This window comes from Schistocerca gregaria, chromosome 1, assembly GCF_023897955.1.
Source record: "Schistocerca gregaria isolate iqSchGreg1 chromosome 1, iqSchGreg1.2, whole genome shotgun sequence".
Classification (NCBI taxonomy): Eukaryota; Metazoa; Arthropoda; class Insecta; order Orthoptera; family Acrididae; genus Schistocerca; species Schistocerca gregaria.
In genome coordinates this window covers 1,105,772,781-1,105,786,248 of record NC_064920.1, presented here as the reverse complement: position 1 = coordinate 1,105,786,248, position 13,468 = coordinate 1,105,772,781, and the positions used below count along the sequence as shown (strand labels likewise).

The following is a 13,468-nucleotide window of genomic DNA, read 5'->3' as shown; positions in this document are numbered from 1 at the left end:
TAAAAGAACCTCCGGATACGAAGGCGAAAAGATTAAAAACGAAGACTAGCTCTCGCGTACTCTTACGAATCAGATACGCCATTTACATCTACATCACAGTCCACAAGCCACCTAACGGTGTGTCATGGAGGGTACTTCGGATACCACTAACTGATCCTCCCTTACCGGTTCCATTCTTGTATGCTGATTAGGGCTAATGACTGTCGGTAAGGCTATGTATTACCTGCAATTTCTCGGATTTCCTGGTCGTGGTCATTTCGTACGACGTATTTGAGAAGAAGTAATATGTGTTCCGACTCTCCCTGGAAAGTACTCTCCTGAAATTTTAGCCGTAAACGTCTCCGTGATGCACGACGCTTCTCTGGGAACGACTGCCAATGGAGTTTGTTGAGCATCTGAGTAAAGCTGACTGAACGATTTCGTGGCGATACGCGCCACTTTTCGTTGGATCTTCTCTACGTCCTGTATCAGTCCTGTCTGGAAATGATCCCAGATTAATAAATAAAGGAATCGATCGAACAAACGGCTTGTATGCCACTCCCTTCGCGGATAAGTTACGTTTTCCTATGATTCTAACCATGATTCTCAACTCTGTCAACTCATTTTCGTACTTAAGGCCGCTCTGGATGATTACTCCTAGATATTTAACCGTAGTTACCGTTTCCAGCTGTTTATCATCAGCAGTGGCTTTCTTTTCCTATACATGTTCCATTTGTTACATTTGTTTACGTTCACGATCAACTGCCAAAGCCTGCATCATTCATTACTCTTCTGAAGATCATTCTGGAAATCCACACCGTCTTCTGGTGTTGCTGCTTTGTTAGAGACAAGGGCTTCATCTGCGTACAGTCTTAGACACAACGTGACGCTTTCGATTGGGTTATTTATATACATTATTGCCTATAACGTTCGTATCATACTTCCTTGGGATACTATGGAAATTATCTTTACACCTGTCGATGATGATGTTTGGTTTGTGGGGCGTTCAACTGCACAGTCATCAGCGCCCTTACAAAGTTCCAATTTTGACGCAGTCCAATTTGTACACAGTCCAATCTAGCCACTGTCACGAATGATGATGATGATGATGATGAGGATGAAATGATGACAACACAAACACCCAGTCCCAGGGCAGAGAAAATCCCCAACCCGGCTGGGAATCGAACCTGGGACCCCGTGATCCAGAGGCAACAACGCTAGTCACTAGACCACGAGCTACGACCTACATCTTTCGACTTTAGGTTATTAAGAGCGACGTGTTGAGTTGTATTTGATCCAGTCTCAAATCTTGTCCAATACTTTCTCCTCTAAAGAGCAGTGTAGGCGACGTTAAATCCCTTCTTGAAGTCAAGGGACACGGCATCAACATGTGCGCCGTTGTCTACAGCGGTTCGAATCTCTTGGAGCAACGGAGAGGGCTGAGATCATCAAGACCTTTGAGTGCGGTGCGGAACCCATGTTGATTTTTATAGAGGAGATTTTCGTTCCCGAAATGCGTCATAGCTCTTGAGCCTAACATGTGTTTCATAACTCTACAACAGACTGACGTCAGCGATATAGATCTATCATTATGTGCATCTGTCCTTCTTAAAGACGTGAATAAATTGCGTTTTTTTTTTTCCAGTCGCTGCATAGATTATTACTGCTACATAATCGCAGACAAGAATCAACATGACAGAAGTTCTGTTACTGTCTATCTTTTTATGAGGAGGTTCTTTCATTGCACCTGTAATGAAACCAAAACAAATGCATAGCTTAATCCACCCGATGACAGCTAGTGCGACAAAATGTTATCAGTCAAACAGTTTGTTGTTAATATGAGCGCAGCTGAAATTAAAATGTGTTAAGAGCATTGTGACCTCCCTTTCTCTCTTTGTTCCGTTTCTTTCGATCATTTTTCCTCTTCTTTCTTCGTACCGCGGCTATATCTTAGGGATTTCAATGCAGAAATGTTGTGAGAAGGGGGCACATGTGTGTGGTGGTTCACGATACCGTAGTACTGTGAGGGAGTGTCACACAGATATGTGCTTTCTTTTCTTTTAAAACTATAAATAGTAGCGTAGCTAGTACTATCTATCGTTCTACTAAACTGAAAAGGCGCGACACCATTGATGAAGTTTCAAACTCCAAAGCTGAAATAAAAAAAAGGTCTCATGCAATTCAGAAGTCACTCACAGTTAGAGTAATTAGTTTCTGATGTGTGTGTGTGCAGTGGTCATTGATACTTAAAAGATCGTTTCGGTAAATCTATCACAGTCAGCTTATGGGTTGCTAAGCAACGTATCAACAAGTGGAATAAGCAATGATTAATATTTGTCGTATCCCGACAGTAAATTGCTTCTCGCTTGCTTTAAGCCTCAAGACGATTACTATGCCACTCATAAAAGTCTTTGATAGTTATTATTTAGCTAATGTCCGTAAATTGCGGTTAATTTTACTCAATCATACACGCGACGATAACGCCCGATATCCAGCCGCGTATCTTAAATTCCTCGCAGACATTTGAGAATTCGCGCGCGATTTGTTTGCGTCAAAGTTGGGCCGTGGTTCCCTAGAATAATTTTTAAATCAACACAAGGTTGTAAATTAACAATTCTATGCCCATTCATGAAAATTACAGAAGATTCGCATCGACGACTACTTGATCGCGCACTCGAGCAACACGGAAGTTTTTTTGTTCTTACAAAGAAAGAACACATCATGCATAATACAAAAAGGTGTTTTCGTATGTCAAAACATATTTGTATCTGCCTCATTAAAACTCATTACCTATTAAATGTTCTGGATAATTAAATTTTTTACTCTGCAAATAATCAATAAAATTTAGAAGTGAAGTAAATGTAAAAAACAAATCTCAAGTTGATATGACGTCATGGGTCACTACTTGTTTCGACTCCCCTACACTCAAGTGACTCAAAGTAGATCCGACTATATTGGACAAACTCATGTAGTGCTACGGCGTGTTCGGTCGCTAAAGATAAGACAGCAAATTTAAGCAGTTAGAACTTTGGTAGCTGCGAAAGAGTGAGGTCCTGATGAGAAACTTCCTTCCGTAGTTCGACGGGAACATCTCGAACAGCCTGCAGAAGGTGGACATAGAGGTGTGGGACCGGGACCTGTGCTCGTCGCTCTTCCAGGACGGTTTTCAGTCTCCGGTCTACCCCACGCAGATCTGCGCTGCTGGCGTCGACGAACGGGGATCGTCTTGTGACGTGAGTACAACTCCAATACAGCTTCAGGCAATCGTAGACGTGTACGGAGTTTTCAGCTGCGTACATTGTACAGTTGGTGGTATTCGCGTTGAAAACATTCAACCAGTGAACCTAATCGTAGAAGTATTGCGCATACTGACTGGAGATCTGTCTGGATTGTCTACATTAGCCTAGGACAATATACCCGGTGTCCCTCCTAAGAGCTGCCAGGCAGATATTTTCATTTTTGTTTTTGCAGTGCGCTGTAGGAGCCACCTCAGTTAAATGCTGCTCTCATTCCGCCTTCCATGCAACGCCAAGTGTCAACAGAAAGCGTCAATTATTTTCCTGTTACAAACAAAATGTTTTTAAAGCGTTATTTTACGTGACAGTTTGGTAGATCGGTCCCAAATTAGTGTAGTACGATTTTGTTTCATCTGTTTGTATTAACAGGGACAACAGAAAATGGTTCAAGTGGCTCTGAGCGCTATGGGACTTAATATCTGTGGTCATCAGTCCCGTAGAACTTAGAACTACTTAAACCTAACTGACCTAAGGACATCACACATCCATAGCCGAGGCAGGAATTGAACCTGCGAGCGTAGCGGTCGCCCGGTTCCAGACTGAAGCGCCTAGAACCGCTCTGCCACAGCGGCCGGCTGGAGAGAAAAATACGATGGATGACGAGTACTCCAGCAACGACTGAGCAGCGCTGTTGCATGGCGATAGGTCAGCATGGGGTGGGGCGGTTACTGTCGTTGCTCTCCCTGTCAACACAAACAGATGAAACGAATATCGCACTAGATTAATTTGGGACCGATCTTTCAAATGAGGGCGTAAAAGTGAACTTTAACCTTTTTTTGTAGCGGGAAACAAACCGACGCTTTGGCGTGCACTGGCCGTTTTATTATATTTTAATTAATTAATTTATTTATTTAAGAAATTTGTTTAAGAAAATTCTCTGCTTCTTATTTATTTTTAGTTATGATTTCAAGTGGTTTCATTTAGGTTTCAGCTTCAGTCTTTTAAAAGCTAAAAAATATAAGTCTTAGGTTTTAAATACCACAGGAGAACTAGATATATGTCCCACAGCGTCGATCTCGTTGATACTCCTCGTCGGAACTGCTCCGTCTGTGTTGTTGTTGTCTTCAGTCCTGAGACTGGTTTGATGCAGCTCTCCATGCTACTCTATCCTGTGCAAGCTTCTTCATCTCCCAGTACCTACTGCAACCTACATCCTTCTGAATCTGCTTAGTGTACTCATCTCTCGGTCTCCCTCTACGATTTTTACCCTCCACGCTGCCCTCCAATGCTAAATCTCCTGATGCCTCAGAACATGTCCTACCACCTGGTACCTTCTTTTTGTCAAGTTCTGCCACAAACTCCTCTTCTCCCCAATTCTATTCAATACCTCCTCATTAGTTATGTGATCTACCCATCTAATCTTTAGCATTCTTCTGTAGCACCACATTTCGAAAGCTTCTATTCTCTTCTTGTCCAAATTATTTATAGTCCATGTTTCACTTCCATACATGGCCACACTCCATACAAATACTTTCGGAAACAACTTCCTGACACTTAAATATTTACTCCATGTTAACAAATTTCTCTTCTTCAGAAACGCTTGCCTTGCCATTGCCAGTCTACATTTTATATCCTCTCTACTTCGACCAAAATATCAAAACTCCTTTAGTACTTTAAGTGTCTCATTCCCTCAGCAGCACCCGACTCAATTCGACTACATTCCGTTATCCTCGTTTTGCTTTTGTTGATGTTCATCTTATATCCTCCTTTCAAGACACTGTCCATTCCGTTCAACTGCTCTTCCAAGTCCTTTGCTGTCTCAGACAGAATTTCAATGTCATCGGCGAACCTCAACGTTTTTATTTCTTCTCCATGGACTTTAATACCTACTCCGAATTTTTCTTGTGTTTCCTTTACTGCTTGCTCAATATACAGATTGAATAACATCGGGGACAGGCTACAACCCTGCCTCACTCCCTTCCCAACCGCTGCTTCCCTTTCATGCCCCTATACTCTTATAACCATCATTTGGTTTCTGTACAAATTGTAAATAGCCTTTCGCTCCCTGGAATTTTACCCCTGCCACCTTTAGAATTTAGAGTATTCCAGTCAACATTGTCAAAAGCTTTCTCTAAGTCTACAAATGCTAGAAATGTAGGTTTGCCTTTCCTTAATCTATTTTCTAAGATAAGTCATGGGGTCAGTATTGGCTCACGTGTTCCAACATTTCTGCGGAATCCAAAGTGATCTTCCCCGAGGTCGGCTTCTACCAGTTTTTCCATTCGTCTGTAATGAATTCGAGTTAGTATTTTGCAGCTTTAACTTATTAAACTGAAAATTCGGTAATTTTCTTATCTGTCAACACCTGCTTTCTTTGGGATTGGAATTATTATATTCTTCTTGAAGTCTGAGGGTATTTCCCCTGTTTCATACATCTTGCTTACCAGATGGTAGAGTTTTGTCTCTCCCAAGGCCGTGAGTAGTTCTAATGGAATGTTCTCTACTCCCGGAGCATTGTTTCGACTCAGATCTTTCAGTGCTCTGTCAAACTCTTCACGTATCTCCCATTTCATCTTCATCTACATCCTCTTCCATTTCCATAATATTGTCCTCAAGTACATCGCCCTTGTATAGACCCTCTATATACTCCTTCCAGCCGGCCGCGGTGGTCTTGCGGTTCTAGGCACTGCAGTCCGGAACCGCGGGACTGCTACGGTCGCAGGTTCGAATCCTGCCTCGGGCATGGATGTGTGTGATGTCCTTATGTTAGTTAGGTTTAAGTAGTTCTAAGTTATAGGGGACTAATGATCTATGATGTTAAGTCTCATAGTGCTTAGAGCCATTTGAACCATTTACTCCTTCCACCTTTCTGTCTTCTCTTCTTTGCTTAGAACTCCGCCTGAAATCTCTAAAATATTTATTTCACTACGTAGATCATTCGGCACAACTAGGTGCTATGTTGTACGATGAATATGGATTAACATGTCTAACTTTTTTTTAATCAACGAAACGTTTTTTGATTCTCAGATATTCTCTCGCAGAATACTGACTGTGAAAAGGTACAGGCTTGCACTATCATTCCACACTGCACCTCCGATCGATCTATGTCTCGTGATATGCGAAGAATGTTTGTCAAATCTTTTTTTAAATTAATAAATACACACCGTGAATATTATTTTCTTGAATTTGTTTATTTTGCCATCGACTAACTAAACATTCACAATGATGGTTAATAGCGTCGCGCAACGATAGCAAGAACTCTCCAAAATTAAACATTTCCGAGCTCTGTAATCGCTTCACACAGAGCCCTCCAATATATATCTTTGGTTACTTATTCCACAGAGATGCGTCCGTAGCACGGAGAGTCCAATTTTCGCAGGTAGTTTATACTACTCTTGGCATTAATAATTCGCCGCACGTGAGCGGAAGTTATTCACTATTACAGTCCGTTCCACAATCGCATGAAAGACGTGATGAGAAACTTCACGGCGTTCTCACAGGATTCTGGGGACGCTGTGGAGTTTCGTTTCGAGCTACGGCTGGAACGCACCTTTTTCATCATGTTATCTCAAGAGATTTCAGCCGAAACACTACAGAAAATGCTCCTCCCGTCTCTTAGGAGAGACTGTATGTTACTAAACGCCTAACCCGGGGCACAATCCTAATTGCAGTACGTAATGGCTTACAGGGACAACAAGCGCTATGTTATCAATAATTCTAACAGTTATTGACCGAATTTAGAAAAATTTAAAATGCTGTCATGTTGTTGTTGTGGTCTTCAGTCCAGAGACTGGTTTGATGCAGCTCTCCATGCTATCCTATCCTGTGCACTCTTCTTCATCTTCCATCACCTACTGCAACCTACATGCTTCTGAATCTGTTTAGTGTATCCTTCTCCTGGTCTTCCTCTACGATTTTTACCCTCCACGCTGCCCTCCAATACCAAATTTGTGATCTCTTGATGCCTCAGAACATGTCGTACCAGCCGATCCCTCCTTCTAGTCAAGTTGTGCCACAAATTTCTCTTCTCTCCAGTTCTATTCCACACCTCCTCATTAGTTATGTGATCTACCCATCTAATCTTCAGCATTCTTCTGTAGCACCTGACACTTAAATCTATACTCAGTGTTAACAAATTTATCTTCTTCAGAAAATGCTGTCATAATCTTCTCATTAAAAGATAATAATATTTTGTTAAAGGTTTAGCACTATTTAGAGCACTGCAGTTATAAATTGTGTATATGTCTTGAAGCAACACAGTTCATGGTGCTAGAGCATATTCATTCCGTATTTGAGAGCTCTTAGCGACTTACAACGAACGTAACACGCTATTTCAATCATTTACGAAAGTTTTCTCGCTGACGCCCACCAACAAAACGAGGAAAGGAAAAAAAGTTTTTATTGCTTACTATGGTTTCACTGTTTATGTAGTAAAACTGCACCGTTTGAAATGACCGTTAAATTTACTACTTCTTCGCCATTAACTCTACACGCAACATACACTGAGGTGAAAATAGTCATGAGATGGCGATACGCACATATACAGATGGCAGCAGTATCGCGAACATAAGATGTGAAAAGGCTAGCGCCATTGGCAGAGCTGTCATTTGTACTGAAGTGATTGAAGTGGAAAGGTTTCCGGCATGACAATGGCCGCACGGCGGGAATTAACATACTTTGAACGCGGAATAGTAGTTGGAGCTAGACGCATCGCATATTTCATTTAAGAAATGAATAGGGAATTCATTATTCTGAGATCCACAGTGTCAAGCTTGTGAATAGAGAACCATATTTCAGGCATTGCCTCACACCACGGGCAACGCAGTGGCCGACGGACTTCACTTAATGACCGAAAGCAATGGTGTTTGCGCAGAGTTGTCAGTGCTAACAGACAAGTAACACTGCGTGAAATAAGCACAGAAATCAATGTTAGATGTACGACGAACGTATCCGTTACGAGAATACGGTGAAATCTGGCGATAATGGGCTACGGCAGAAGACCACCGAGCGGAGTGTGTTTGCTTAACCGCAAGACATCGCATCCAGCGCGTCTCCAGAGGTTCGTCACCATATCGGTTGGACCCTAGACAACTGGAAATCCTGGACTGGTCATATGACTTCCGATTTCAGTTGGTAAAAGCTGATGATAGGATTCGAGTGTGGCGCAGACTCCATGAAGCCACGGGCTCAAGTTGTCAAGTTGTAAGCTAGTGGTGGCTCCATAATGGTGCAGGCTGTGTTTACATCTACATCTACATCTACATCTACATGACTACTCTGCAATTCACATCTACATCTACATGACTACTCTGCAATACACATTTAAGTGCTTGGCAGATGGTTCATCTAATCACAATCATACTATCTCTCTACCATTCCACTCCCGAACAGCACGCGGGAAAAACGAACACCTAAACCTTTCTGTTCGAGCTCTGATTCCTCTTAATTTATTATGATGATCGTTACTACCTATGTAGGTTGGGCTCAACAAAATGTTTTCGCCTTCGGAAGAGTAAGTTGGTGACTGAAATTTCGTAAATAGATCTCGCCGCGACGAAAAACGTCTTTGCTTTAATGACTTCCATCCCAACTCGCGTATCATATCTGCCACACTCTCTCCCGTATTAAGTGATAATATAAAAGGAGCTGCCCTCTTTTGCACCCTTTCGATGTCCTCCGTCAATCCACCCGGTAAGGATCCCACCCCGCGCAGCAATATTCTAACAGAGGACGAACGAGTGTAGTGTAAGCTGTCTCTTTAGTGGGCTTGTTGCATCTTCTAAGTGTCCTGCCAATGAAACGCAACCTTTGACTCGCCTTCCCCACAATATTATCTATGTGGCCTTTCCGACTGAAGTTGTTCGTAATTTTAACACCCAGGTACTTAGTTGAATTGACAGCCTTGAGAATTGTACTATTTATCGAGCAATCGAATTCCAACGGATTTCTTTTGGAACTCATGTGCATCACCTCACACTTTTCGTTATTTAGCGTCAACTGCCACCTGCCACACCATACAGCAATCTTTTCTAAATCGCTTTGCAACTGATACTGGTATTCGGATGACCTTACTAGATGGTAAATTACAGCATCATCTGCGAACAACCTAAGGGAACCGCTCAGAATGTCATTTATATAGATCAGGAACAGCAGAGGTCCCAGCACGCTTCCCTGGGGAACACCTGATATCACTTCAGTTTCACTCGATGATTTTCCGTCTATTACTACGAACGGCGACCTTCTAGACAGGAAATCACGAATCCAGCCGCACAACTGAGACGATACCCCATAGGCCCGCAGCTTGATTAGAAGTCGCTTGTGAGGAACGATGTCAAAAGCTTTCTGGAAATTCAGAAATACGGAATCAACCTGAGATCCCCTGTCGATAGTGGCCATTACTTCGTGCGAATAAAGAGCTACATGCGTTGCACAAGAACGATGTTTTCTGAAACCATGCTGATTACGTATCAATAGATAGTTCCCTTCGAGGTGATTCCAATGTTTGATTACAGTATATGCTCCAGACCCCTACTGCAAACCGGCGTCAATGATATACATCTGTAGTTCGATCGATTACTCCTACTACCCTTCTTAAACGCTGGTGCGACCTGCGCAATTTTCCAAGCTGTTGCTACAGATCTATCGGTGAGCGAGCGGTTGTATATGATTGCTAAGTAGGGAGCTATTGTATCAGCGTAATCTGAAAGGAACCTAATCGATATGCAATCTGGACCTGAAGACTTGCCCGTATCAAGCGATATGAGTTGCTTTGCAACCCCTAAGGTTTACATGAAACTGTGTCCCCTGGTGCAACTGAAACGATCATTGACTGGAAATGGTTATGTTCGGCTACTTGGAAACCATTCATGGACTTACATGTTCGCAAACAGCGACGGAATTATTAAGGATGACAAAGTGCCTTTTCGCTGGGCCACAATTGTTTGCGTTGGTTTGAAGAACATTCAGGACGATTCGAGCGAATGATATGTTCACCCAGATCGCACGACGTGAGTCCCATCGAACATTTATGGGAATCGAGAGGTCAGTTCGTCCACAAAATCCTGCACCGGCAACACTTCCGCAATTATGGAGGGCTATAGGGGCAGCATGGCTTAATGTATCTACAGGCGACTTAAATCAATGACTTGTTGAGTCAATTGCACGTCGAACTGCTGCAGTATGCTGCGCAAAACGAGGCCCGGCACGATATTAGGAGGTCATCTGTCACCTCGATGTATTTTGCAAGGAGTATCCGCACATACCACTGAATATACCTGTACGATTTGGGATACATGACGTTTTACGCGTAGGTGTTGGATACTTTAAAGAATAGAAGGTGGGGGGTGTAGAGGAAAGATATAATAGACGGACCAGAAGAATATTTAGTCTCTTTCATCCTAGCGTTATGGAACGCCACTAGAAGCTTTCGGAACAACAGCGATTCGTTGTTAATGGACTGTAGAGTATTTTGGATGTAGGACGCTTTGTCCAACTTCTTAGGCAACAATTCGCCTGGGTAGGCTGAATTGACACACTGCCCAGCGTTTCCTAATTCTTCAGTACGTAATACCCTTTATAACGCCCACTTTCATCGTCGAACTCATGGTTTCCTTCAACAGTATTCTTGTTACGCAACAGTCTGTAAATGGACTATTCACGAAAAATTACGTTTATTTACCCCTCAAAAAGTTATTTCATAATTCATCCAGAAGGATGTTTGTTGTTGTGGTCTTCAGTCCTGAGATTGGTTTGATGAAGCTCTCCATGCTACCCTATCCTGTGCAAGCATCTGCATCACCCAGTACTTACCGCAACCTACATCCCTCTGAATCTGCTTATTGTATTCATATCTAGGTCTCCCTCTACGATTTTTGCCCTCCACGCTGCCCTCCAACGCTAAATTTGTGATCCCTTGATAACCCAGAAGGTGTTGAAACAAATTTAAATAATAATATTATCAAATAGTATTTTTTTAAATTTAAATTTTAAGTACGTGAATGGTACTGGATATTATTTTCGCAGATATACGAGGGCTGTGCAGAAAGTAAGTTACGATCGGTCGCGAAATGGAAACGACTATGAAAATACGATAAAGCTTTGCAAAGATGTTTTGGACAGTGTCTGTAGTATAACTCTAGGTAGAATTATGTCGCTCTTTTCATTCCTGAGCTCTTAGTGCGCGCGTAAAGATGTTATAGAAAATAGTGTCTCCCGCCAAGTACGAGGTCCTGGTGAGAATTTTCCCCTGAAGCTATGCAACCAACATTACATAACTGTCGTGCGGTTTCTTCTTCAAGACAATTCTCAGCCTCATTCTGCAGGGGCAATGAAGATGTTCCTGCATCGTTTCGATTGGAAATGTTTGGTTACCCACAATACAGCCGTAATTGTCTCCCACTGAGTTTCATCTATGCTCAAACGAACCGCTGGCTATGAAGACAACATTTTGGCACAGACAACGAGCTTTAGGCCAGCTTAGAGAATTGGCGGAAAGCACTGGCAGCTGCCTTCTATGATGAGGGTATTGGGAAGTTGGTACAACGCTACGACAAATGTCTAAATCAGAACGGCGACTACGTAGAGAAGTAGCTAGAAGGTGTAGCTAACTGGTACAAATGAAACATTTCTGATTTTCACTGTGATTTTCATTTCGCGATCAACCGTAGCTTACTTTCTGGACAGCCCTCGTACTTAATATCAGGCTTTATCGTTGAATTTTTAGATATCATGACAGGTTCAGCATCAGATCTGTTGCATTACTTATTTTTTATCGGCAGCTATGTTGAGAACCCCGTTTCGGACGTAGTTGTAGTTGAAAAGCCTAGAAGCACCAACACCTGGTTTTGCTACAATTGACGATATTCGTCTTCTGAACGACCTCAGAATATCGATAGCAACAGTAATTCAAGTTCTTCTTCTTCAACGAATAAGATTTCTGTTGAATAAAGTTCTGTATTCCTACAATGATATGACAAAGTAGTGTATTGACAATAAATAAGTTTTAAATTAACACTGTATTTTGTTCTGCATTCGTACATTGACATGAGAAAGTAGTGTATTGACATTAAATGAGTATTAAATTAACACTGTATTTTGATATTTAATCCGTCGACGGTTTGGTAAATAAAGATTTAAAATTTCCTTCAAACCTTTCAAATGGTTCAAATGGCTCTGAGCACTGTGGGACTTAACTTCTGAGGTCATCAGTCCCCTAGAACGTAGAACTAATTTCACCTAACTAACCTAAGGACATCACAAACATCCATGCCCGAGGAAGGATTCGAACCTGCGACCGTAGCGGTCGCGCGGTTCCAGACTGTAGTGGCTAGAACCGCTCGGCCACCTCGGCCGGCCAAATCTTTCAGTTGCTAAATAATTGCATTAATGATTCTGTCACTTCAACCCCTTCCTCTTCTAAGAATAGTGGTGTACGTACTGTTGCTTCCAGGGCGACTCCGGAGGCCCCCTGCTGCACGAGGGCGTCGTCGTGGGGCTGGTGTCGTGGTCGTACCGCTGCGCCACCCCTCCCTACCCCACGGTCTACACCAGGGTCTCCAGCTACGTCGACTGGATCAACCAGCAGATCGGCGTCTGACGGGCGGCTCCAGGCCTTCACTGAGCGAGATAACACATAATTTCAGTGCCCAGCGCATCTGAAACAAATACAAAAATCAACAAGAGTATTAGCTGGTTGGAGCAACAATAAACTACAATTTTTACAGAAGAAAAAGAACCGTTTCAATTTTCCTGAGTAATTGCTCATTCTGAATCCGTGTGGACGAATTCCGTTAGAAATATGTTGAACAAGTTGACGAATGTTCCTACTTCATACCTGCTACACTCACACACACAGTTCTGGTATCTTGGTTCATAGCGGTGTCAGTTGAAGACGCTCTAGCAAACAGCCATTATTTCAGTTCTGCCAAGCTCAGCCAGTCTTGAACAAAATGAAGGGTAAAGTGGTATACAGAATGGCTCAAGGAGAAGGAAGGTTATTCTGTATTAGTTCGTTGCAAGAACTCAAGAATAGTTAAATGAGTGTTATAATTATTTACTAATGGATGATTTGGAATTGCTTTCTTTAGTTTACCAAATGACGAAGAAGTAAGTGACGGTTATGGGAAAAGGCATGATAGACTAATCTGAGTTATGAAGACCTAGTATTTTCTGCTCCAGTACCAGACAATTGGTTGTGATATTGTTTATTTTGGACACTACTATTTGTTTATCGCCAGCGGATTCAATCTACTTCA

At 42.3% G+C, this 13,468-nt stretch overlaps 1 protein-coding gene across 1 annotated transcript in view; it reads left to right on the top strand.

Moving 5' to 3' along the window:
• LOC126282916 (trypsin delta-like) overlaps positions 1-12,934 on the top strand; it is a 121,869-nt gene extending 108,935 nt beyond the window's left edge. The window contains exon 7 of the mRNA XM_049982232.1: positions 12,664-12,934. Within this exon, the coding sequence (XP_049838189.1) occupies positions 12,664-12,810 (147 nt within the window). The 3' untranslated portion in view covers positions 12,811-12,934. The remainder of the gene's footprint in view (positions 1-12,663) is intronic.
• The last annotated feature ends 534 nt before the right edge of the window (positions 12,935-13,468 follow it).